Here is a 25,161-nt window from a genome sequence, read left to right on the forward strand (position 1 = left end):
AACGCGCGATAAGGAACTTCGTTCCAATAAATTTAGTTTTTTGCAGAAAATATAACTATGGAAAAAAGCGACATACAAGTGATGTCTTGATGAGCCAATCTATGCGTCGTTTACACTCAACCACTACCACTGATCCTCGCGCTGCCGGCAATATTGCTTGAATAGTTCTGCGGCTGTAACGACGCGAGTGAATTACACTCAGCCCTCTACATAGTTTGCTGCGTCAGGCAGCGGCAGCGGCATGACGAGTGGCAGCGCGAGTGACTATTTACATTCTCGCGTTGCTCACTTCCCTGCCCAACAGAACTAAGTATAAACGAAGCATAAGAATTTCTGTAAGCTCCGTGTTGTATATTACAGCCAGGCAGACTAAATGGAAATTTTCATCCCGAAAAATGTATGGTTCCCGCGCGATAAGAGAGTTTTAGCGCAACGGGGTTGCGGGCGTCATCTAGTACTCAATAATTACCTTATGCATCAAATCCCACCAGTTTCCATCTCGTTCCCTCTCCCTCATAAAGCGTGGTATATACCAGAAGCAGACGTTGGGGCATTGGATTCTGCTGGTCACCAGCTGGAACCCAGGTCTACTGACTAACGTCTCCAGGGCAAACTCAGCCATGTCCATCGTGTGATCCATGAGCTTCCCAAAGCCAGCGTCACCTCTGGCCTTCCACATCACCCAGAGCTTGAAGGCGTCTATCTGAAATGAGAAATCACTGGTAAAATGTACAATTCCCATTAGAACATAGCTGCATTCTTTTTTCGAGTTTTTCAAATAAAAATGCAAGAGTGATGTTAGTTAAAGTACGACACTTAAAGTGAACGTCACTCTTGCATTTTAACGATAAGTTAATTCCGTTCATCGCGATCGATAGTCACCGCGCGCGGCCTACGACTGTTGTCGTATGAAATAATCAGAGTATGAAAATCGACATCCCATCGACCTTAACGGTGGCCTTTATGTATTGCGCACACTCACTTTTCTCCCGCACTGCACGCTCTTGTCGCCCGTGTCGTAGCTGACGTCGTAGAACTTGTCCTGCTGGAAGAGGTACTGCGCCGCGGAGCAGTTGGCCCGGTGCAGCAGCCCCCCCTTCCGCAGCAGGAAGAGCGAGCACTGGAGCGGAGCACCCGCCATTTTGTGGGGATTCCACGAGATGGTGTCCGCCCTGGAATTGTGAGGAAAATATTGTTACGAACTTATGATCTACAGTGCCATCTAGCGTCAATCAGCGGCACCACTCGGGGAACACAGACAACATAAATTGCCTACTCGATACTAGATGGCGTAAGGTGTACGATTACATGCGCGTATTTTCTAGAAAAATTCAATCCATGTTTACGCGAGTCAGGTACGTTCAAGAAACGAACTCTCTGGAACAGTCTGGTACTCGTCTCGGTCCATATTATAAATAGCCGCAGGAAAACGGGTAGAAGTAGGGTAAAGTGAGTAACCTTTCAATTCCTTTAAGTCTGTGTTTTAGTTTTTCGGATAATATAAGACTGCCTCCCCAACAAGCCTGAAAATAAAAAAGATACTTATTTAGTTACTTAGGTCTAAGGCCGGCATAAATAGTATGTACTTAAGATGAGACCCAGTCTCAAGACGCGGTTCGGCTCTGTGATTGGTCCAAATTTTAACAGCCAACCAATCACAGAGCCTGAATCGTGTCTTGAGACCGAGATGCATCTTGAGTACTGACTATTTATACCGGCCTTAGAGCCTCTAATCATAAAATATGAAAATATTAGAAACTTGAACAACAAGCATATTCAAAACTTGAACCGAATATAGAATACCAATATTATAAATGCAAAAGTGTGTCTGTCTATCTGCAACTTATCAATAATTGTATTGTGCAATATCACGCTTCAATCTTATTGAACAGTTAAATTTGACAATTAGATTGAAGGCGCGTGATGTTCAATATCAACCCTAGACGGTCAATACCATTACCCAATACGTGATTAGATAAATTCCATCTAAGATGCCTACGCGACATTATGAACATCCATTGGTCCCAACGTCTTCGAAGCACGGAAGTTCTACGACGAGCTAATGTCAGCAGTATAGAGGCATATCTAATGAAACGGCAATTGAAGTGGTGCGGCCATGTCTCTCGGATGCCTAACACTGCTGTGGCCAAGCGCGTCTTTTATTCTGAACTTAGTAATGGCAAGCGAAAACAAGGCGGCCAATTACTGCGGTACAAAGACGTGCTCATGCGCCACATGAAGAAGTGTGACTTAGATCCGTCACAATGGGAGACAATGGCTGCGGACCGATCACTATAATGGGAGCGGACCGTGAGCACTAAGGTATCAGAGTATGAGAAAGTGCGTGTGGCCGAGCGACGCGACGCGCTCAAGGCTCGACCACCTGTAGCCATACACTATCATTATGTAGGAGGGGTACCGACTTGCCTTCAATGTTCTCGCACGTTTAGTGCAAAAATCAATTATTTTGATTTTTTTCGCTTGCTCGACACATTACACATTGACTGTGTAATGTGTCGAGCTAGCGAACGGTTGTGCTCCACGTTACCACAGTATAGCAATATGACATTGCTATACTGTGACGTTACACACGCGTTACATTACACATACATTAATATTTTCGCGAATCGCGCGGCACGTTGCCGCTGCACGTGACCATGGCGCTCGTAGCCAACGAGTTGCTGGCGTTTATCCAGCACGCCATCGACACCATGGACGAGGTCAGCATCATGCAGATCTGCAAGTCCTCCTTCACCAGTGAGGAGATTTGCAAGGGGAAGCAGCTGCTGTATGAGACGCTCGGCCAGAGCGCGAACATGCCGTCGCGACGAAGAGACGGAACCGAAAGGAGCGTGCAGGACATCATCTCCCTGCTGAAGCAGACTGATCCAGATGAGGTACAGGCTTTTGTGGCTAAAGAGCTGCACAAGCTGCCGCCCGTCACGTTGGACCACGTCGACGTCGTCAGCCTACTGACGGACATCAGGTTCCTGAAGGAGGAGCTGACCGGAGTTCGGGGTAGATTGCAGGCGTCAGAAGCTATCATTAGTGATCTACGTAATGAATTATCACAACTAAAAAGTAATAATTCATTATGTAGGTCACCAGCTGACGCCGCATTCGTCACTCATCGCCGAGGCGCACAAGCGATCACGTTTAGCCCGTCAGCATTATCGGACGGGTCAACGAACGCCGCCGCTGCCGCCCCCGCCCGAGCTCACCTCCCGGTTGCGCCGACGCCGAGTCCACAGGCGACTCGGCAAAACTACGCGACTGTTGCTGGTCGCCCCGCGCCTCCCCCGCGGGCGCATAAAAATGGGGAAAATGAGAGCCGTAAGGCTTCGGAGAGTCGCAAGACTACGGAGAGCCGCAAGGCTACGAAGAGCCGCAAGGCTAAGTCTTCTCGACCTGGCAAGGACGAGAGCAGGAGGTGCGATGAGGAGGGCTTCATACTGGTGGAGAGAAGGAAGAAGAAGCCCGCCGCCCGCAACCATCGCGGCACCGCGCCATATGTACCTGAGCTGCGGCCGACTGATGTGGTTTACCGAAGGTTCCGGGGGAGACTCCGGAATGAAGCGCGCGTCACGTCGCCGTTAATTCGTGATAATGTGTAGTTGTTAAGTTTATATAATTTTTATGTATGTTAGTCATTAAGGTATATATTGTATGGGCCTACGTAGCCTGATTTAAATAAATAAATTTAAAAAAAAAGATTACGTCAGTCACCTGCGAGCACACGAACGACGCTTGCAATAGCCGTAGCCCCAAAGTCGCTGTGGCCGAAATCGGTCAGAATAGTTATTATTATTATTATTGCACCATAAAGGAGTGAGCCCATTGAGACGGGCCGTGCCGGGGCTCAGCGTGCCGGGGCTCATCGCAAAAATCCGCCTCCATACAATTTGTATGGAAGCGGATGCGCGTATCGCACACTATGCCGGGGGGCGCAGCGGATTTCCGTCAATGCGACAAGGCCCGGCAAGGCCCGACAAACCCGCTGCGCCCCGGAAACAGTGTGACCACACTTCACATAGATTTCCACTTTTTGGTAGATTTGAGGTCAAATGAATGACGATTTAGTAGTCCAAATTTTTTTGTAAATTTTAATAGAAGATCGATATTATATAACAAATAATATAAAATTTTTAAAATGCATAATGAAGACAGTCCATATAAACATTTTAGTTTTATTTTAGTTTCAACCACGTAGGATTACATATTTTATTAATAAAGGTAGATTTTCGGTAGAAGCTAAAACACGGTCTAGTGGATTTTAGTAGTTTTTTATATATCGAGTCACGAGTGATTTAAGAGTGGTCACAATGGAGCTATCCAAAGTACTCAAAATCCGTCAATGCGATGCGGCCCGGCCCGGCAATAGTGTGCTATAGCGCATTTTGCGCTGCGCTGAGCCCCGATCCACCCCGGCGAGCCCCGGCACGCGCCGACAAACTGTGCGCGTACTTTAAAATTGCTCGTCTAGGGGCCCGCTCAAAGTTAAGTAACCATTAAAAGTAAACTGCAAGGTCAAATCTTACATCAACATGCATCCAAATCCCGTACTTCTTGCAGACACCAGCAATAGCATCCAAGTCATCTATGGCACCAAGGACAGTGGTACCAGCGGTGGCGTTCACCATGATGGGATGTTTGTTACTCCTCAACTCCTCCTGGATGGCCAGCTCAAGGTCAGGGACCAGCATCTGTCCGCTATCGCTGGTTCTTATGGTCCTAATGTTGTCCGTGCCAAAGCCCAGCCAGTGAGCGCCTTTCTTGATTGAGTAGTGGCTCTGGTAATGAGGAAGATTACGTAAAAATTGACAAAAGTAAAACAGAACTCTACATTTGTGTATCAGATTGTGATATATTTTCAAACAAAGAATGAAAGAACGCCCGTTTTTACCTAATTTTTTCCTACTTTTACTCTATAGTTGTGAGTCCAATTCGCCCTTGGCCGATTTTTTAATTCATGAAGCCCTAAGCGGCCGCATCCGGCCGCGATAACAATAGATAAGCTATTGTGTCTCGTTATTCCACGATCGATGGGATGGGATGGGATGGGATGACATATAAAACTGTATGTAGATGTGTGTTAATGAAAATCCTTACTCCCTTTTTTAAAATTCTCCTATTAAATATATCAATATATATTGACCCCCTTACTAATAAACGCTGTATAAGCTTTGATAGTTATACAGTGTTTTGTCTTCTTCAATCCAATTAAAAATTTCACTTGTGTGACAGGAACAAAACACTGTATAACTATTCAAAGCTTATACAACGTGTATTAGTAAGTGGGTTAATCTTTATTGTTTTTTATATGAAATAGTTCTTTCGATCTCTGGCAACCCCCTTACGGAAGCTTTGCGACCCCTCAGGGAGTCGCAACCCACAGGTTGAAAGACGATGGTATAGGAACAGAAACTGGTATAGGGAAAGAAATAAGAACTTACATCCTCCGAAGTGAATATCACCATATCCGGTAGACTCTTCACGCCTTTCGTCTTGACTTCCGGAAAGGCCTTATACCTGGCTGCCACCAGGGCGTAGAAGATGGAGATACTGCCTCCAGGGCTGAAGACCCCATCACCCTCGGGTATACCAAACAGATCCAAAACATGGGCTATGATCTTGGACTCTATAAGAGAGAAGACGGGTGCCACTTCGAAGGTATACCTGGAAAATAGAAGTATAAGAAGATAAGTAACAAAATATTGTAGGAAAATAGAAGTATAAAAAGATAAGTAACAAAATATTGTGTTGTAAATTGTAATAGTTGATGCCCGCAAATACGTTGCACAAAAACGGTTTATCTCGTGGGAACCCGGAACAGTATATTTTCGGTATTATAATATGGAAAAAAAGTATTCTATGTCCTTTCTTGGGATTCGGGACTCAAAGTATCTCCAAACCAAACTTCATTCAAATCGAATCAGCGGTTTGGGCGTGAAAAGGTAACTGACAGACAGACACACTTTCGCATTTATAATATTAAGAAAATATTCACGAATGCAGGCAATTTGAAGCAAACCTTTGGTTTCCTTTCCCATATGAATTTAATAAGTTTAGTTCGTTAGAATGTATGAAGGCTAACAAGTCTGGCTGACAAATCTGGAACGCCAGCTTTTTTTACAGCGCGTGGCCAAATATTTTTAAAACTTTAAAGCAAACCTTAACTACAAATATTCAAGATAATTTATTTTACTAAGGACCTGTTTCACTACTTCCCTATAAAGTGCCGGATATGCTATCCACCACTTGTTTGACAGATGCTCCATACTCTGTCAAGTTACGTTGTATAGAGAATCTGTCAGATAAGTTGTGGATAGCAAATCCGGCACTTATCAGGAAGTGTGTTGACCGTAAATGAAGTATCATCAGTCATCACTCTGTTTTATTACACTCCGTCTACACGAAACTCACTGGCTAGTGTTGAAGGCCTCGGCGAGCCAGGCCCCAGCCAGGCCATACACGTCGGTACCAGCATACAGCTGGTTTCGGAACATGACCCGGTTGGTCTTCACGCTGTACCGCAGCACCTGGCGCACAGACCGCTCCAGTTCCTCGTCGGAAACCGGCGACGATATGTCCAGGTCATGCTGCAGTAGCTTCTGGAATTTCAATAAAATAGGTCCTAGAACTTTTTGATAAAGAGTGGCCAAATACAGCAAAGGATGTGTGGAAGGAAAGGGCTTTCTCCCAACTGTGGGACACAAAATAAGATTCAAAATTAAAATTATTTAATCATAACTTTGTCATAGTTCAAGATCAACATCACTTTCAGAATCTGGATACGCCCTGCATAATCTTTAGATTTCGACAATTAATTTTCCCAAGTCGAGATAACTGACAATTAGTGATAAGCTTTAAATAATAATTGATAGCAGTTTTCAAGATTTAACCTTTCCGACTGTTTGTCAGGCCCCTGGCTAGCGTTTAAGGGTGGCATTATACATAATACAATCCATAAATTGCTCTAATTAGCTTGCATACAATTATATTGATATGAACATAAATTGATAATAAATTATTGCCAAGTGGGTAAATAAACATTACAATAATTACTATGAACTAATCAAACAGTTAATTAAGGTTTAATTGCCTATTAAGTTAAGTGAGCTAACCATTAATCTATACTAATTCGAATCGAATGTATCTGTCTCATAGGTGTAGGGATTATCTGAGTACCTACACTAAGATATTCTACTATTTAGGGGAGAGGGGGGAAGCCGGAAGAACATAGGAAAATATTTTCTATCGAAACATGTGCTTAATTAAGCTACGGTCTACACCCAATAAAGCAAGTAGCAGCTAGCAGGCTACATCAAGTATTGAAATATCCATACTAATATTATAAATGCGAAAGTGTGTCTGTATGTTACCTCTTTACGCCTAAACCGCTGAACCGATTTTGCTGAAATTTAGTATGGAGATAATTTTAGTCCCGGGAAAGGACATAGGATACTTTTTTCTCCGGAAAAATGTACGGTTTCCGCGCGATAAACTAATGTTGACGCAACGGAGTTGCGGGCGTCATCTAGTCGTATTAATATTATCATGGCGATACATGGTACACGAATTTGAAAGTCCTTATTGCATCAGCCTTTCGTCCTTATTACATATCTAAAGCTAGGGCTGCTAAATCTGAAAAACCGGACAGCTTAGCCAAACAGTCGAAAAAAAGGCCGGACACCCTGCTTTTGAGGATAATTAGCATCTCAACTCAAGATCTTAAATCGAGAGTTGGGATCATCTGCTCTCAGTATCAAGAAGTTCAGCATCGCGCTTTTGATTTTTTAGTTGAATAATAAATTCGTCTTAGGACTTAATAAGATTTTCATATAAAATTGTAGCTCTTCAAAAGCTGGACTTTCTCTAATTTCGGCCAGATACGCAAAAAGCCTTATTTTATCCGGCTTTATCCAGACGACTGGCAACCCTAAGTCTACCTAGTACTTGCACTGAGGTGAATGGTCGCTAGTGTCAATTAGTGTCAATGTATTGCTGCAGCCTGCAGTCTCCGAAAATGGCCGTTGATGGTATTTTCCGAATGTGTCATGTCATCAATGTTTATAAGGGATCGTTCATTGATCACGTCGGAAACTTTTCGGACAAGTAACCCTACTGCCACATACCACCCCCAAGGAGTATGACAACTTATTTATACCTAGCGACAGGAGAATTTTAGGTATAAGAGAGTTAGCTGACCCGGTAAACGCTGTTTTGCCATATAAATTATTTCTAGTAAATAAAAAGTAGATAAAAACCTATTCTCAGGCCTAAGTCCTAACGAATGTACCTACATACAAAATTTCATTAAAATCGGTTGAACGGTTTTGGAGGAGTTCGCGCACAAACACTGTGACACGAGAATTTTAAATAAGTATGGATTTTTTTCATACAAGATTTTATTTTGTATACAAGAGCCGAGTTTTTTTAACTCGTAAATGAACTTTGAAAAACTATTATCGCATAAACAAAATCTATATTAAAATATGAAAATCAAGTTAGTCACGCTAAAACTTAAGAACTGCTGCACCGATTTAGCTAATTTTAGCCTTGAAATATCTTGGAAGTCCAGGGAAGGTTTTCAATAGTGATACAAAGTTCACCGGGTCATCTATTTGAATTTTAAACAAAATAGTATAAACTCACCTCTAAATCCTTGGGGTGTTTAAATCGTACTAGAGGTTTATCTTCACCTCCTTCTTCTTTGACAATACTCAGTATTCTATCTAGAAAGCTCGACATGGTCTGTCCGTCTGTATGGTCAGTGGTATACTGAGTACTGCCCTTGCGTTAACCATTATACCGAGGAGTTTGAGAGCCTTATGCAGTTGGAACAGAGGTCAAGACAGGGGTAAAATAACAGTGAACAGGTTGTATAGAGACTAGGCACAATGTAAATTGACGACCTCTGTGGCTCAGTGGTGAGCGCGTTGGCAGTTCAAGCCGGGGGTCGCCGGTTCGAATCCCGCCGACGGACCAAAAAGTTTTCAAAGTTCCAGGGTCATGGATGTATATTAAATATGTGTATCATATAATAAAAATCTTAAATACCTATATGTATAGTATAAAAGTATTAGGTAAATATATTTTCGTTGTCTGGTAGTGGTACCTGTAACACCCGACGTGGTGTGAAGCGTCCCTAGATATTATTATTACTATTATTAAATTATTATTTTTAACAAAAACTTAAAACCGACTTCCAAGTTAAAAACAATAATAATATGAACTAAAAAGTATTAAATAACTCTTACTCTATAATGGTGCCCTTTTTCAGAATTCGTCTAAATCTCAACTATTTCTGTACATACTACAGTCTTCATTACTTTGAAGTCGGTACCAGCTAATTTTATCGTGAGTTCAGTCAATGTCAGAATATCTGAAGCTTTTGGGACTGGCACCGACTTCAAAGTAATGAAGACTGTTGTATGTACAGAAATAGTTGAGATTTAGACGAATTCTGAAAAAGGCACTATTATAGAGTAAGAGTTATTTAATACTTTTTAGTTCATATTATTATTATTTTTACCTTGGAAGTCGGTTTTAATTTTTTGTTAAAAATAATAATTTCACTCTTTTTAGTTATCCACAAGATAAAGTTTTATGCGTAAATAACCACTACGAATGTTAACTATTCACATTATGTTACTGTAAGCGAAATTGTGGTAAATGCTTGCAGTTATCTAAGCGTTGCTGCAATTTAAACACATTTATCTTTAAAGGTTCAGGAGTTCTGTTCAGTGCCTTTGGACCAAGAGACACAATCGTATGAACTTTCTCTTATTCGTAACATATGTTTAAGTTACTAGAAATAACATTTTAACCACTATGAGTCTTTTGAGGAGGATATATAAAATCCATAGGATGAATAAAATCATGTTTCCAACGTCATATTCGAACCCACGACCTCCGAGTCAAGATCCACGCTCTTCTACTGGACCACGGAGGTGCGAACCTGAATGAAATTTATCTAACTTGCATCAGGAGTCAGGATGCAGGATGCCGCGGCCACTGTACTATCAACATCGTAAACAAATCGCGAAGGAGGTCAAACATCAAAGTTTATCATCAATGAGTGTCCTTATTCAATAAATTACTACTTAATAATTGATCGTTAACACAAATAAGATAATTAAATAGCGCTCTGGAGTTACAGTTAACATTGATTGGCATAGTTTAGGGCCGAAACTACTAATCTATATACGTGGGAGAGCCATGCTTCGGCACGAATGGGCCGGCTCGACCGGGGAAATACCACGTTCTCACAGAAAACCGGCGTGAAACAGCGCTTGCGCTTTGTTTCGCCGAGTGAGTGAGTTTACCGGAGGCCCAATCCCCTACCCTATTCCCTTCCCTACCCTCTCCCCTATTCCCTTCCCTTCTCTACTCTCCCTTATTCCCTTCCCTTTCCTTCCTTACCCTCCCCTATTACCCTGTTCCCTCTTAAAAGGCCGGCAACGCACTTGCAGCTCTTCTGATGCTGCGAGTGTCCATGGGCGACGGAAGTTGCTTTCCATCAGGTGACCCGTTTGCTCGTTTGCCCCCTTTATTTCATTAAAAAAATCTGATTTTAATGATCATTCAAATTGATTTTAGTGTCAATCTATACTGATATATTATGAAAGAGAATGTTTGTCAGTCAGTTTATCTTTGTCTGTGGTCTGTAAGCCCTTGAAATTATTGAATAAAATGAAATGCGGCATTACTTTCAGTCCAGGGAAATAAGATGGAATAGGTTTTTTTTCCGAAAAATACTTTAACGGGATAAATGAACTTCTGCAATACGAAATTATGTCCACGGTACACGGCCAGAATATTTGATCGAAGTACACGGCTATTTAGGTTGGGTTGCAACTTGCACCAGAGCCGTGGTTATAGTTAAAGTTAAATATGGCGTACAAACACCCCATATTCTATAACCGGAAAAATTGACAGATGTCGTATGCGACATCTGTCAATTTTTCCGGTTGACAGATGTCGTATGCGACATCTGTCAATTTTTCCGGTTATAGTTAAGGTTAAAGTCAAAGTTAGTTGGTGCAACCCAGTCTTAGTTGGCGTAGCTTGAAGTTTCTTAAATAATTGCCAAACATATTTAAAAATAAATAATATATTTAAAGTTCATTACCCTGTACCATAAAAGGGATACTTTAACTAAGAGTGCAGACAAAAGTAAATATTTAAACAACAAATACTCCAGCCTCTACAGAACAATAAACATACTTACTCGATGTTTAAACAAATATAAGTACTTAGTGTTAAAATAATGAATACGACAAAAAAATTAAATCAATGTTATAAATTAATATTATTTGTACTAAATACAAAGATCTCCTCTGTTGATTACAGCTATTATAAGTTCTAATTTTATAACTAAACCAGATGACCCGGTGAAATTTGTATCACTTTCCTCCTAAATCCTAATAAATAATATAAACCTTCCCTGGACTTTCACGAATATTTCAAGACTAAAATTAACCAAATCATTTAGCCGTTCTTGATATTATGCAAGATTAAAAAAAAATTCATTCATCAATTTTTATTTGTCTAAATACATTGTCTAATGTTTTGTCTTTGTCTTTCGAGTTATTTTTAGAGTTCCGTAGTCAACAAGGAACCCTGTCCGTCCGTATGTCCGTCTGTCCGCCTGTCTGTCTGTCCGTCTGTCTGTCTGTCTGTCCGCGGTTTTGCTCAGAGACTATAGGACCTACAAAGCTGTAATTTGGCATGAATACACATATTAATGATGCTGACAAAATGATACATAAAATCTTTAAAAAATAAATTTTTATGGTAGGTACCTCCCCTACACATCAAGCGGGGATGAATTTTTTTTTCACGCCCACCCTTTATTGTGGGGTGTCGTTGGATAGGTTTTAAAAAAATATTGTAGGTATTTATAGATCATTTTCTGATTTAGGGATCCATTTGTTAAATATTAAGTTTTAAAGTGGAAAAAAATCGTTAGAGTCCAGTGTCCCCCCCTTCTACCAGCTAAACAGTTGTTTCTGGAAATGTGAAAAAATTTACGGGAATAGGAAATATGCTGAATTTAAAAGGAAAACTATCACGGCTAAGAAGACTTCATAAGTTATTGAGTAATAGTCGATCAACTAAAAAAATGTATTCGGCGAAGTGTAAAGGAACTTTTCGTTCAAATTCCTTGGAAAGTAACGATGATATTGTTAGTAGTGTAAAATACGTGATAAATGTACATTCATTGACCATACAATTTTTTTCAAAAACTAGCGGTACTACGGAACCCTATATTGCGCGTGGCCCGACACGCACTTGGCCGGTTTTTCTATCTTCATATAGTATGAATAAGAATAAGAATAAGAAACATTTATTTTGTACATCGTATAACACAATATTTACAAACAGACATAAGAACAAGGACAAAGTATAATTAATTTAACTTTTTATTGTGTGATGCCAAAAAAGGAACCCCAGCTCGGCATTAGCAGCAAGTCTGCTGCACTGATATTCTATATTAGTAACTAAACATCTCTAAAAAGTGTGTATTTAGTGTACCTACCTAAAACTCGAGTTGGCTGAAGTATATCCGGATTCCTGTCCGAGTCCATGGCCATTTAGATTTTTTTAAATTCCAAGTAACAGCAAAATGTAAAAATTTTAGTTTTCGATACAAAATGTTGGTAAAAACAAAATGAACTTTAAACGAAGATCGCGGACGCGCTCTCGGCGAAATTCCTTGAGTGTTGTAGCTGGTTAGTCAATTATTATACTATAGGCCTAAGGATGTATGTGTGTCTCTCATAATATAAAGTTCACTGTGAAAGTACCAACGCTGTAAGAATTACTTTCCACTTCTACAATCTACAGGAACTCAAAGTATCCCAATACCAAATTTCAGCAAAACTGGTTCACTGGTTTGGGCATGAAGAGGTGACAGACAGACAAACACTTTTGCATTTATAATAATATTAGTATGGATATTAATACAAAACATCATGAAGCATTACATGTTTCTAGTGCGCCGGTACCGTGGCGCAAATACGCCAAATAGTGAAATTAAACTTAATCACTTTTTATCATTACTAACATAGGATTAAAAAATTATTGTTAATTACTTACCGCTATGGGCTGTGATAGTCTGTAATAAACGTATTTTTTTTTTTTTTTTATTACATTACAGGACCAGAAAAATGGCAAAAATATAACAAAAAGATAAAGAACGATGCTAATCACGATTCTTCAGACGAAGATGGCCTAACAGCTAGCGAACTTAAAGAATGGGTCGATGAATTCTTCGTCCGCAAAAGCATGTTAGAAGACAATATAGACCAGGATGTTGAAGTGAAGCTGACAAGGAAACAAACGCTCGTGCTGTCAACACTGGTGCCAGATGAGATACTGCTGATGGAGAAGTAAGTAATTAGAAGGTAAGAAATAGAACGCTTATGACATAAAATGGTTATAGAGAGAGTTGAAGAAGAAATAGAAAGAGAGATAGTGGAGAAAGATATAGAAAGAAAGAAAGAGAGTCGCATAGAATAAAAATCTAAATCAATCAGTAACTTTGAGTCTAACAAGTTTTCTGTGTTTTCAGATTTGATGTGTCAAGTCCACGGCGCTTCGTTGGCGTCCTACTGATGGCCGATGTGTCCGGCTTCACAGCTCTCTCCGAGAGATACAATAACGCCGGAAAGGCCGGCACTTACCAGCTGACGGCGATCCTGAATACTTACCTCGGCTCCTTGATCGAAGTCGTATACAGCTATGGCGGGGACATCATAAAGTTTGCTGGCGACGCCTTCCTAGCGCTGTGGAAGTTGGACAAGCGATCATTTCTATGCCAAACCATTCACACCGCCATAGCATGCTCTCTAGTCATCCAACACGCGTACGGCTCCTTCGAGACCGACGCTAAAGTAAATCTAAAAGTAAAGCTAGCTATAGCGGCCGGGAACCTCATCTTCTCGCCTATAGGCGCCGGTTCCGAAATGAACTACGTTCTATTTGGCCTGCCCGTCTTAGAAGCGAAGAAAGCTGAGAGCCTCTGTGCCTCCGGAGAAGTTAAACTGACACCTACAGCATGGGGTCACTGCTATTCGAGGAACTACGTCCATCACGTAGATGACCAGGGCTACATAACAATAAAAGCGATACTTTACGATCCACACGAAACTAATGTAACCAAACCGTTCCTTGATTTTCCAGCGATGCTGCGACGAGTTAACAAACCCCAGACGATGTTGAATGACTTATCCGATTCCCTATTCGAACCCTCGAAAAAGATGAGTAACATTGAAATTATTAAGCGAAAAGAATTTCTGAGTCTGCGAAAAACTATACTTTTGGGTGAGGAAAGAAATATTGGGTCTCAGATAAGAAAGTTTATGATAAGGCCCGTCCTTACGCAGATCGATGCACATCAACCCTTGGAGTATTTAACTGAGATGAGACAAGTTTCTGTGATGTTCGTAACCCTAAAACCTAAAGATTGTCCTTTTTCACAAGTAATAAATATAGTTCATAATTCTTACAAGATAACTTGCGAACTAGTTTACAAGTCAATGGGATGCGTCAACAAGATAATATTGTTCGACAAAGATGTGATGATTCTGGTCATATTCGGCTTACGGGGCTTCAAACACGAGTCGGAGGCTCAAGCCACGCTGAAATGTTCCTACAACATTAAGAAGTTGCTCACGGCTCTTGATGGAGTACTAGAAGTTTCCATTGGGGTCACGACAGGCAAAGTATACTGTGGTGTTGTCGGCCATCCGCTTAGAAGAGAATTCACCGTTATCGGCGCGGCCGTCAACAGAGCTGCTAGATTCATGTGCACCTACAGAAATAAAATTACCTGCGATGAAGCTACTTATTTGAATAGCAAACTGTCAGGCAACGGGTTCACCGTCCAACCGTCTATTACAATGAAAGGTATAATACACCCCGGTAAAATATACGAGTACAACGAGGATATACGACTCAAACAAATGTTTGATATAGCAATAATCCCGCCACTCCTGAATCGGGAAGATGAAATGGACTATTTCAAAAGTTGGTTAAATAGTAACACAAGAACTTACCGAGATTTCGATGCTTTGTTACTAATCGGTGAGAGCAGAGTCGGCAAGACTAGACTCCTGGAATGGATGTTAAGATATGCTAAAAATAATGAAATTATTACTTGTTGCGTCAGCTTAACCTCCATTCATGCATCTACTCCATATTTGGCTGTAAGTCAAATAGTCAACCAACTACTTGGATTGAAAGAACCATTGAGTGAATTTGAAAAAGAGAAAAAAATTATTAACATTCTTAGTTACTACAGCGAAGATTTATGCTACCTTAATGAAGTTTTGAAAGTCCGATTTGCGTATCACGAACGTTCTAGCGATATAAGTGAAGAGACAAGATTGGAAAAAGCAAAGTATATATTTAGTACAATTTTGAAATCTTTGCCTCACACGTACGCTATTTTTATCGACGACTTGCAGAACCTGGATGATCTCTCCTGGGAATTCATTTCCCTTTTACTGGATGACATAAAAATATATTCGGTACTGACTGTGACACGTGGAAAGTTCCAAGCGATGAAATCGTGGTTCTACGCGGTGTACATGAAAAACAATATAAGGAAAATGGTTTTGAAACCCTTAGACAAACAGTGGATACCCTCACTCGCTTGCCAAATTTTAGACGTGAATGGAGTTCCTAATGAGCTATGTGATGCACTGAGGTCAAAATGTAACGGAATGCCAGGACAAGTGGAAACATTTTTAATGCATTTATTTTCTTGCGGGGCTCTAGATTTAAAGAGAATAAATAAAGAAGAATTGCCGTCATATAACGAGGAACTTCATTTCCCGAAACCTGCTCAGATACAATTTGTCGCTTTGGATAGCAAGGACCAACCATCCCTTGATCAAGCTCGTAGCGAAAATCAAAGTGACCAAGTATCAGTCTGTATTCTTAAAAACAAAGATGATCTGAATACTGAACTCAACGAAATAAATTTGGACGCTCTGATAATGATACAACTGGATTCCCTTGCCCCGTATCAGCAACTTCTTTTGAAAATAGCATCTGTTATTGGTAATATATTTTCAAGGGATCTCCTGGAGAGCATTATGTATGAAAACGATCCTACTGCCACAGCTAAAGCGATCAAAAGACTTTTTTCCATGAGAATAATATCCTGCGCGAATATAAAGCGTAAACAACACATAACCTTTAGAGAATCTACACCCTTAGGCTCATTCAAGGAGAGTCCTACCTGCGAATGTGGATTTGAATACGATCCTGACCAGAACGAGGGCCTACCGAAGTACGCCTTCTGTAAAGTTATGAAGTTCAAGAACAAGAACTCGAGAAAAACATTTTATGAACTACTACCTTTGAACCAAAAAAAGGATTTTCACACTCGTATCGTTAATCATTTGGAAAATAAGAAGCACAAATGTCATAGCTGTGGTGGTAGCATTACTATTGTACAATCAATTACAGGACTAGAATGTCTAAAAATCGACTCCTCCTCATTAATTAAAGAAACGAACTGCGATAGTGCCAAAGAAAATAAAATCCTAAATGCATCTTCAAATAATGCAATGGTATTGAAAACTCCGAATTTAACTACAAACAGAGACGACGTTACATCAAACGAAAAGAAACATTGTTGGGTTGATAACAATTTGATGTTTGTTAATATCAGGCACGTTCTGGAAGCCAAAACAACAAATGACTGGGAATCGATTGGTATAATAGAGAGTGAGGACAATTTAAATGAAAACAAAAATAATTTTATTCCACCAGGACTAAAACTTGAACGAGGTGTTTCTCGCACTGATTTCAAAGCATGCAGCTGCGCAGAGCTCAATATCACGGTATCTGAACAACTTATTTTCCACTCGAGAGAAGCACAAATTAAAATGAAAGTTGTAGACTTTCTTATTAAATATAGTTATTTAAATTTATTGGCACATATTTCTAACAGTAAAGTAATAGTTAAACTTAATGAGGCAGAAAGTATTTGCATAGATAAATCAGTTAATTATCTCTCTAAATGCCAACGCAAATTATATTTAGGCAAGATTTATACCCTAAAAGCTAATGCAAATCTTCTAGCCGATAAATTGATGGCCGCAAAGATAGATATCGATAAAGCTATGAGAATTTATGGCTTCGATGTTAACAAAGTTAGAAAAATCCTCAATTTTAGAAGCATTATCAGTCACATCAAGTTAAGGCATGGTAAATATCGCAACCAAGCAGATGAACGAAGATCTGATTCGATTATGTGTTTCAACGTCGCAACAGCACTGTATTCAGCGATCAACGATGGAACATCAGCAAAAGCTGCAGCACAACGCGCATTATATCTCAGTCAAACCGTTAAGTGCAATGTTATCGATCTTTGCAATGCTTTCTACAACTTTATTGAACTAGAACTGCCGGGACTGGCTAACACGAATCTCAGACTCGACAAACTAACTTACATGACACTATCAATGATTCCTAATGCAATACAGTCTGAAGAACTGTACGCTGTGGGGAAACTATTCATGGCTCTTTTTACAGCGTACACGGCAAGAGCCAATATACCTGTAGCCATTCGATACGGCTACCAAGCCCTGGCGCTTAGTCAATTCCTATACGTAGTCCATATTTCAATAGACATCATCCCAAACCTTTTCTATTTGCTGCTATCGCGTTGTCGAATAAAGGAGGCGGTTGAAGTGGTGGAAATTTTATTGCAAATAGGTTGTCCCGAAGAATGGTTCGAATGCCAGATATGGTACCACGCTCTATGCATGGACTTCATACTAGACGCGGGTCTACAAATAGAGACCCCAGAGATGATAGACGATTTCACCGAACTCAGTTTACAGAAGAGAAAGTTTTCGGGACCTTGCAGGAGACGACTGATTCTCAACCTCTGGACCTATTGGCTCCGAACGGATGAGAGTAAAGCTAAACGATTCGAAAACGAAGCGTTGACAATAATGTCGAGACAAACTGAAGACAGCTCGCTAAAAACGTTGATGAGTTCTATGAGGTTGGCTGAAGGCATGCTGGAGAGCTTAGCGCGAAAAGTTGGAGATTTGAGTAAAGTAATTAATTATGTTTAACGGCCGCACTGAAAGACACCATTACTTACTAAACTTTAATTTAATGAAGAGTTTAACAGAAAATATATATCCTATCCTATGTCAAAACCTTCAACAAATGAAGGTTAAATAATCATTAAATGTCTCTAAGTGCGGTCGTTACTTTCATAACTATTATAATATAGATATTAAATGTAAGATAGCAACCACGATGTCTCGGTTAAAAGTGATTCGGAATTCACCGCGTGTCGAAGGATTTAAAAGTAGTTGTACTATCATAGAAGTTGATTCATAGGCAGACTGCGGACCTGCGTAATTTAATCGCGTCATGTCACACGGCACACTCAGCCGACAGATCGCCACTAATATTGAATTGACATACAATAACCCACTTTTGGACCCAATGATCGTATGATACCAGGTGGTGGACTTAATGGAGCTACGTTCGCTGGCTGAGAAGGAGCTAAATGAGATGGAGGGGGACGTCCTCTGCATGCGCACGGCACTGCCCCGCTGGATCCTCCTCAAGGCCTACTCTCTCGTCCTCTCGGGACGACATGCAGCCGCCAACTCACTGTTTCTACAGGTTTCTTCATCATCATGGCTTATGCCCATATTAATATTATAAATGCGAATGTGTGCCTGTCTGTCTCTCTACACGCCTAAACCCTAAACTGATTTTGGTTTAGAGATAGTTTGAGAGGCAGAAAAGGATTATACTTTTTATACCGGAAAAATGTACGGTTCCCGTGCGATAAGCGAATTTTGGCGCAACAGAACTTGCAAGCGGCAATGCACGTACAGACGTACGCGTTTTATGCGCGTTTTCTGCTCGCGCGGATTCATCATTCATAGCAATTTCACATGTGCAGAAACCGTACGAAAAAAAAACGCGCATAAAACACGCGCGCTTACAATTGGCGCGATTTCGCTGGTACTCACATAAAAATGCTGTTCATACCTTCACAGGCAATAGAAGAAGCGCGTCGCAGCAAGAACCGCTTGGAAGAGGCGCTGGCTCGAGCGGCAATGTCCAACTCACTGATCTGGGTCCAAAATGCCGCCCACGGCACTTTCTACAGCTGGGAAGAGGGTGTCCCACTAGCTAAAGCTTGTTGGCATCAATATCTGTACAAAATAACATCCAATCGATGAAATTTTCGACTTCAATTAAAATTTAAATACTTAAGTAATATCTTGATTATTGTTTGAATCTAAACCGTCTTAATGGCTGGTTAACACGTATTAAGTAATAAGTTAAACACAAAATTTAGTGGCTAAGGTTCACAAAGCTACTCCAATTTTTTGGTGCTCACATGGGTTTGAGGAAGGATGTTTTGGGTGAGAAAAACCTCCTCGTGCCACTTCCCCCCCCCCATTTAGGAGAAATTTACATTGCATACTTGTGCTAGAGCCCAGAGAGTCCATAAAAAAAACTAATGACAGATGACAGGCAATGACAATCAGCTGTTTGTTATTTTTATTTCATTCGTGATAAGCAAATGATAAGGATAACCTGTTGAATATTGATAACCTTTGCAGAAAAATCCTAATAAATATAATTCTTCTGAATATCCTTCTGTATGTAGAACTCCTCAATCTGTAAACACTGTGATCCCACAAACTCCAAGGTTAGGTAATATACAATTTTACAAAATGTCTTGGAAAATATTCTTGGGGAATATAGTAACGTCTTCTAAAATTAACGAGTTGAACGCATTTTCTGGTTATGTGGTCGTGAAAGATGGACAGGTACGTACGGGATCTTTTATTATTTAAAAGTTATGTTATATCAAAATCATATCTAGGAGAAATTCTCGTAAAATTTTTGAAATAAATCAAGTTTAGTTTCATTAAATTATAGTGCTCAAACACTTTACAGTAACAGTTATTGGAGATAAAATTTTATTTGTACTTTTAGATAAACGGAGTTGGAAAACTAGTAGACTTGGAGCAAAAGTATAAGGACTTTGATACTGAGTGTGAAGTAATACACTTGTTGCCTCATCAATTCTTAATGCCCGGATTCGTGGACTGTCACACACATGCTCCGCAGTTCCCCAACATCGGCCTGGGCTTGGATCTGCCGCTGCTGCAGTGGCTAGACAAGTACACATTCCCGTTAGAGAAAAAGTATGAGGATACACAATTTGCTGCTCAAGTCTATGATAAAGTTGTTGTAAGTATAAAGGTCTTCTCAATTACACCAACTTAACAATCTTAATGTTATAAAGTTGTTGTAAGTATAAAGGTCTTCTCAATTACACCAACTTAACAATCTTAATGTTGTACTATAAATTTAATGTGGCCCATGATAAAATGATTATGAATATCTTGAAGGGCATACTTTCTTATTAATATTGATTATGCATGATTTATTATTTTTATATAAATCTAGCAAGCGTTATTTACAAGTTAACAAATGAGCAGGAAAATAAATAGCTGTTTCTTGAGCTTGTATTGGTTTTGGTAAATGTAAAATTTTTCCTGAAAGCATTATTCAAATCTGGACAGTAATAGAGCAGTTTTTGCTGTTCTGATTTTAATAAGGAAAAAAATGACCATGCAACTTACGACCTTAATCGAGGTAATTTAATACAAATTCATGGCTCTATAGCCATAAATATTTTATACTTGTTATTTGAATGCAATAACTTAATAAAATATACTATATTACAGAGGAGGTTACTCGACAATGGCACTACAACAGCATGTTACTTTGGCTCCCTCCACTCTGAAGGCACGGTGGAGCTTGCCAAAAGTGCTCTCAAACACAAGCAAAGGGCGTTCATCGGTAAAGTCAGCATGGATGTCAAAAACGATACCGGATATTATAATAACACGCAAGACGAGCTGATACAAGTGAAAATGTTCATTGAGAAGATTAAATCATTTCAGGTCATTTTTAATCTTTAATGATTAATTTAATGGCAATTTTAAAATAGCCTCCATACATATTCTGTCAAACTCTTCATTAAATTGCAGTTCATTAATTATGTAAGGTCAGAGAAGTGCGGCTGTAAGCAAATTTTATCAAAGAACATTTTCTGTTAAACGCTAGATTAAGTTAAAGCTAAGTAATCAATAAAATACGTCTATGATGTTTACACGTGGGAGAGCCATGCTTACACGTGGGAGAGCCATGCTTCTGCACGAATGGGCCGGCTCGACCGGAGAAATACCACGTTCTCACAGAAAACCGGCGTGAAACAGCGCTTGCGCTGTGTTTCGCCGAGTGAGTGAGTTTACCGGAGGCCTAATCCCCTTTTTTTTTTTTTTAATGAAATAAGGGGGCAAACGAGCAAACGGGTCACCTGATGGAAAGCAACTTCCGTCGCCCATGGACACACGCAGCATCAGAAGAGCTGCAGGTGCGTTGCCGGCCTTTTAAGGGGTAATAGGGGAGGGTAGGGAAGGGAATAGGGAAGGTTCCCTATTCCCTTCCCTACCCTCCCCTATTCCCTTCCCATCCCTACCCTCCCCTACTACTATATTCCCTTTTAAAAGGCCGGCAACGCACCTGCAGCTCTTCTGATGCTGCGAGTGTCCATGGGCGACGGAAGTTGCTTTCCATCAGGTGACCCGTTTACTCGTTTGCCCCCTTATTTCATTAAAAAAAAAAAAATATGAGATAGGCCCGGCCGTAAGCATAAGTGTACTTATAGTTTTTAGTATGTAACTGTTTACCCACAGTACAACCTAAAGCTTTTCCAAGCCTTTCCAGATGGACTATCCAACACAAAAATATTTCGAGCCGGTACTCCCTAAGATTAGCGCTTTCCGACAAAAATTCAGCTTTAAAATTTTAATTATTTTATCAACTTTCAATTTTAAGGTATACATATTATATGTTATTTTTTTTAGAATGATTTAGTCAAACCTATAATAACGCCGAGATTCGCGCTCAGCTGCGGCGGTGAACTCATGAAAGGACTTGCTGAGCTAGCTCATCAATACATGTGTCCAATACAGGTATTTTTTAAATAATCATTAAGGCGAGGCCGCACTAGGCGACACTACGCTGCAGCGGAGCGACGCGACACTGCACTTTCCATTGTAATTGACGTTTTGTGTGGCGTAGCGTCGATGCCGCGTAGTGCGGCTCCAGTAGGCCTACTACGATACTGGGCTTGTACCATGAAACTGTTTTGAGACTCAAATAGTCCAACGAGAATGCCGTCTCCTACTCTTACAAACGAGAAATTACGTTGTAAGAGCAGGACGCGGCATTCTCATCCGATTGTTTGAGTCTCAAAACGATTTCGTAGTAGGGCTACTGCTTTCGATCAACGCGGCATGCGACCGCGACCGACAAAAATTCAAATAAAATGCCACTTTATGACAATATAATATAGGTTTCATTTTACTCTACGCCACTACAAAGCAGCGGCGGCATGAGTTACTAGACCGATGTCGGTAGGAGATGGAACCTATTAATAGGACATAAAGTGGCATTTTATTTGAATTTTTGTCGGTCGCAGTCGCTTGCCGCGTTGATCGAAACCAGTAGGCCTGTATATAGGCCAGTAGCGGATCGGTAAGTCACCTTTGGCTCATACGATTTCAAACCGAGAGTATTTGGCCGTGAAATATCCAAAGAATTCTATTTAAACTGAGGGACGTATCATGTCGACTGTTTTCAGACGCACGTGTCAGAGAACCAGAAAGAGATAGAAGCGGTACTCGCGATGTTCCCCGACTGCAGCTCCTACTCTGAAGTCTACGACCGCTGCGACATCCTCAAACATCGGGTAATAAGTATATAAAGATATCGTACCGATAAACTGGAGGTCCCAATGTTACAAAAAAAACAAAGTCAAATTTTTGGGTGGTTTTCAGAATCAGTCAACATTTATTTTTCATACCCCAAATTACATCGTGACAGATAAAACAGCGCATAATCCCGCACATGTACAGAAAAAAAACCGCTCTCACTCTTACTCTCAAACATAATATTACCGCAACGTATGCCGGATGAGTAATGAGTATACCCAATTTTTTTGGTTCCAGTGCATCCTAGCTCACGGGGTCTGGCTGAGCGACGCAGAGTTGGCGCTGCTGGTGTCGCGGCGCGCGGCGGTGGCGCACTGCCCCGCCTCCAACACGCGCCTGCGCTCCGGCCTGTGCCCCGTGCGCCGCCTGCTGGATCACGGCGTCACCGTCGGCCTGGGCACCGGTAAAGCCATCTATCCGCAGCTCTATACATCCTAGATCACGGGGTCTGGCTGAGCGACGCGGAGTTGGGCACTGGTAAAAGCCCTTTACAAGCTAGATTTTCTAGCTAGAGCTGCCGTGTATACACCGAAAGAAATATGACCAAATGAGGGCCGCCATTTCTCCGGTGCGGGGCGTTTCACAATTCCCGTTCGACACGGATTCGGAAACTTTACCGTGCGGTCATTGGTCAATGCCTAGCACGGCGAGCGTTTATTGGATTTCGCGGGGTGAAGTTTCGGAAACCGAGTCGAATTAGGCATTACACATCAATGCTATGGTTTCTCGTTTCAGACGTATCGGGCGGTGACAGCGCGAGCATTCTGGACGCGATGCGGCGCGCCATGGACGTGTCCACCCATCTCGAGATGTTGACCGCTGGAGAGCGCGCGCTCGACTGGAGAGAAGTCTTCTACTTGGCGACGCGAGGTGGCGCTGAAGGTAAACTACCCTAATTTTTTTAACGCCAAATTTGATAACACATACTATGTAGGCCACTGACCTCTATAATACACTGGACAGGCTATGCCGTACAAAATGACAGCTATTTCTTATGCCGATTTGAAGCGCCGCGGTGAGCGTACTGTGAACTAATTTATATAGAAAATGACAACCGCCATTTGCAAAATAGTAGTTCCAAGTACACTCACTACTGCTTTCACATAGCAATCAGCGCCAATATGGCGACTTTCAAATAGGAATATTTTATTGATAGCGATCACCTGTCCAGTGTATTAGAGGTCAGTGATGTAGGCATGATACGTGTTATATAATTTGACGTGCCTATGTGCGTGCGTGCCTGTATGTGTGCGTGTGTGTATGTGATATGTAATTTTAAAATAAGTTGTGTAAATTGTGGTAAAGGAACTATTAAAAGCTGAAATTATTAAAACTTTCTTTCAGCACTATCCATGGACAGCAACGGTTCTTTTGAAAGTTCTTTCGACTTCGACGCTCTCGTGGTAGACGTATACACAGACGGACAGGTGGACAAATTCGACTATCCCCCCGCGTCGGGCGAGGAATACATACTACAACTACTACAGAAGTTCATATACGTTGGCGACGACAGAAACATAGTACATGTGTACGTAAAAGGAGAAAAAGTAAAAGATGTTAACCACCTTGAGAAAAAAGTTGCGACTTTGCAAAGTGTTATCAAAAATCTCACCGGTCGGTAAAAACCCATAAAGTTAATATACCTAGCGGAATAGAGAAACAATCCCGAACTGTCAAACGAAACCAAAATTGAATTACAATCTGTGTGTACAAATCTGTTTACGTGCGTGAAAACGATGTTCCTACATACATTTTTTTTAGAGCTCAAATTGTCAACGTGCCGATAAGTGCAGACTGAATGTCAAAACAGATAAAAAAAAATTTTTGATTTTTTTTTTTGATTTCTATGTGTGTAACAGACTTCAACCATAAATAAAAGAGTATAATTCGTATGTATAGGCTTGTCACTCAAAAATATGTCATTTCTCATGTGTGTGTGTTGTAGTGTGTGTAATGTTTTATTTGTTAAATCCATGTATGATAAAAGCATAATTTCAAAATAATATTAGTTCGATGCACTCCTTCTCCATATATGTATACTATAACTGTGCAAAATTTCATGCACCTACGTTTCCCCATTTTTCGTAAAAAGGGTTACAAAGTTTTTCGTTCACGTATTAATATTATGATAAAGTAGATATAGGTATAGTAGTACATTCACCTCGGCCTCGTGACCGCTCCATCATCATCATCATCATCCTCTATAAAAAAGACATAGATAGATATAATATTTACTGTTTAATGTAATAATTATTTTAAACGGCCCTACAATAGTTGTCTTTATCTGATACTTTGAAAAATG

The 25,161-nt window shown here is 40.6% G+C and overlaps 3 protein-coding genes across 6 annotated transcripts in view; 2 read left to right on the forward strand and 1 right to left on the reverse strand.

The window, feature by feature from the left end:
• LOC121736076 (cysteine sulfinic acid decarboxylase) overlaps positions 1–25,161 on the reverse strand; it is a 77,161-nt gene that overhangs the window by 502 nt on the left and 51,498 nt on the right. For both annotated transcript variants that reach the window (XM_042127131.1, XM_042127130.1), the window contains 6 exons: positions 6,424–6,611; positions 5,454–5,676; positions 4,539–4,790; positions 1,459–1,523; positions 983–1,172; positions 470–703 (listed from right to left, as the gene is read on the reverse strand). In XM_042127131.1, the coding sequence (XP_041983065.1) occupies positions 470–703; positions 983–1,172; positions 1,459–1,523; positions 4,539–4,790; positions 5,454–5,676; positions 6,424–6,611 (1,152 nt within the window). The remainder of the gene's footprint in view (positions 1–469; positions 704–982; positions 1,173–1,458; positions 1,524–4,538; positions 4,791–5,453; positions 5,677–6,423; positions 6,612–25,161) is intronic.
• On the forward strand, positions 12,602–19,247 carry LOC121736075 (adenylate cyclase type 10-like). 3 transcript variants are annotated; one of them, XM_042127126.1, is made up of 5 exons: positions 12,621–12,737; positions 13,166–13,397; positions 13,580–18,089; positions 18,508–18,672; positions 19,056–19,247. In XM_042127126.1, the coding sequence occupies exons 1-5, from the start codon at positions 12,677–12,679 to the stop codon at positions 19,239–19,241; spliced, it is 5,154 nt and encodes a 1,717-aa protein (XP_041983060.1). In that variant the 5' UTR covers positions 12,621–12,676; the 3' UTR covers positions 19,242–19,247. The 3 variants fall into 3 exon arrangements, with proteins under 3 accessions (XP_041983062.1, XP_041983063.1, XP_041983060.1); XM_042127128.1 differs by lacking the exon at positions 19,056–19,247 and having other exon boundaries at positions 12,602–12,737; positions 13,580–18,084; positions 18,508–18,667; XM_042127129.1 differs by lacking the exon at positions 19,056–19,247 and having other exon boundaries at positions 12,602–12,737; positions 13,580–14,916; positions 18,508–18,667.
• LOC121736077 (guanine deaminase) lies at positions 19,560–24,631 on the forward strand. The gene is made up of 8 exons (XM_042127133.1): positions 19,560–19,838; positions 20,008–20,265; positions 20,766–20,984; positions 21,951–22,058; positions 22,730–22,837; positions 23,097–23,262; positions 23,595–23,741; positions 24,204–24,631. The coding sequence occupies exons 1-8, from the start codon at positions 19,743–19,745 to the stop codon at positions 24,479–24,481; spliced, it is 1,380 nt and encodes a 459-aa protein (XP_041983067.1). The 5' UTR covers positions 19,560–19,742; the 3' UTR covers positions 24,482–24,631.

This window comes from Aricia agestis, chromosome 18 (assembly GCF_905147365.1).
Source record: "Aricia agestis chromosome 18, ilAriAges1.1, whole genome shotgun sequence".
NCBI classification, from domain to species: Eukaryota; Metazoa; Arthropoda; class Insecta; order Lepidoptera; family Lycaenidae; genus Aricia; species Aricia agestis.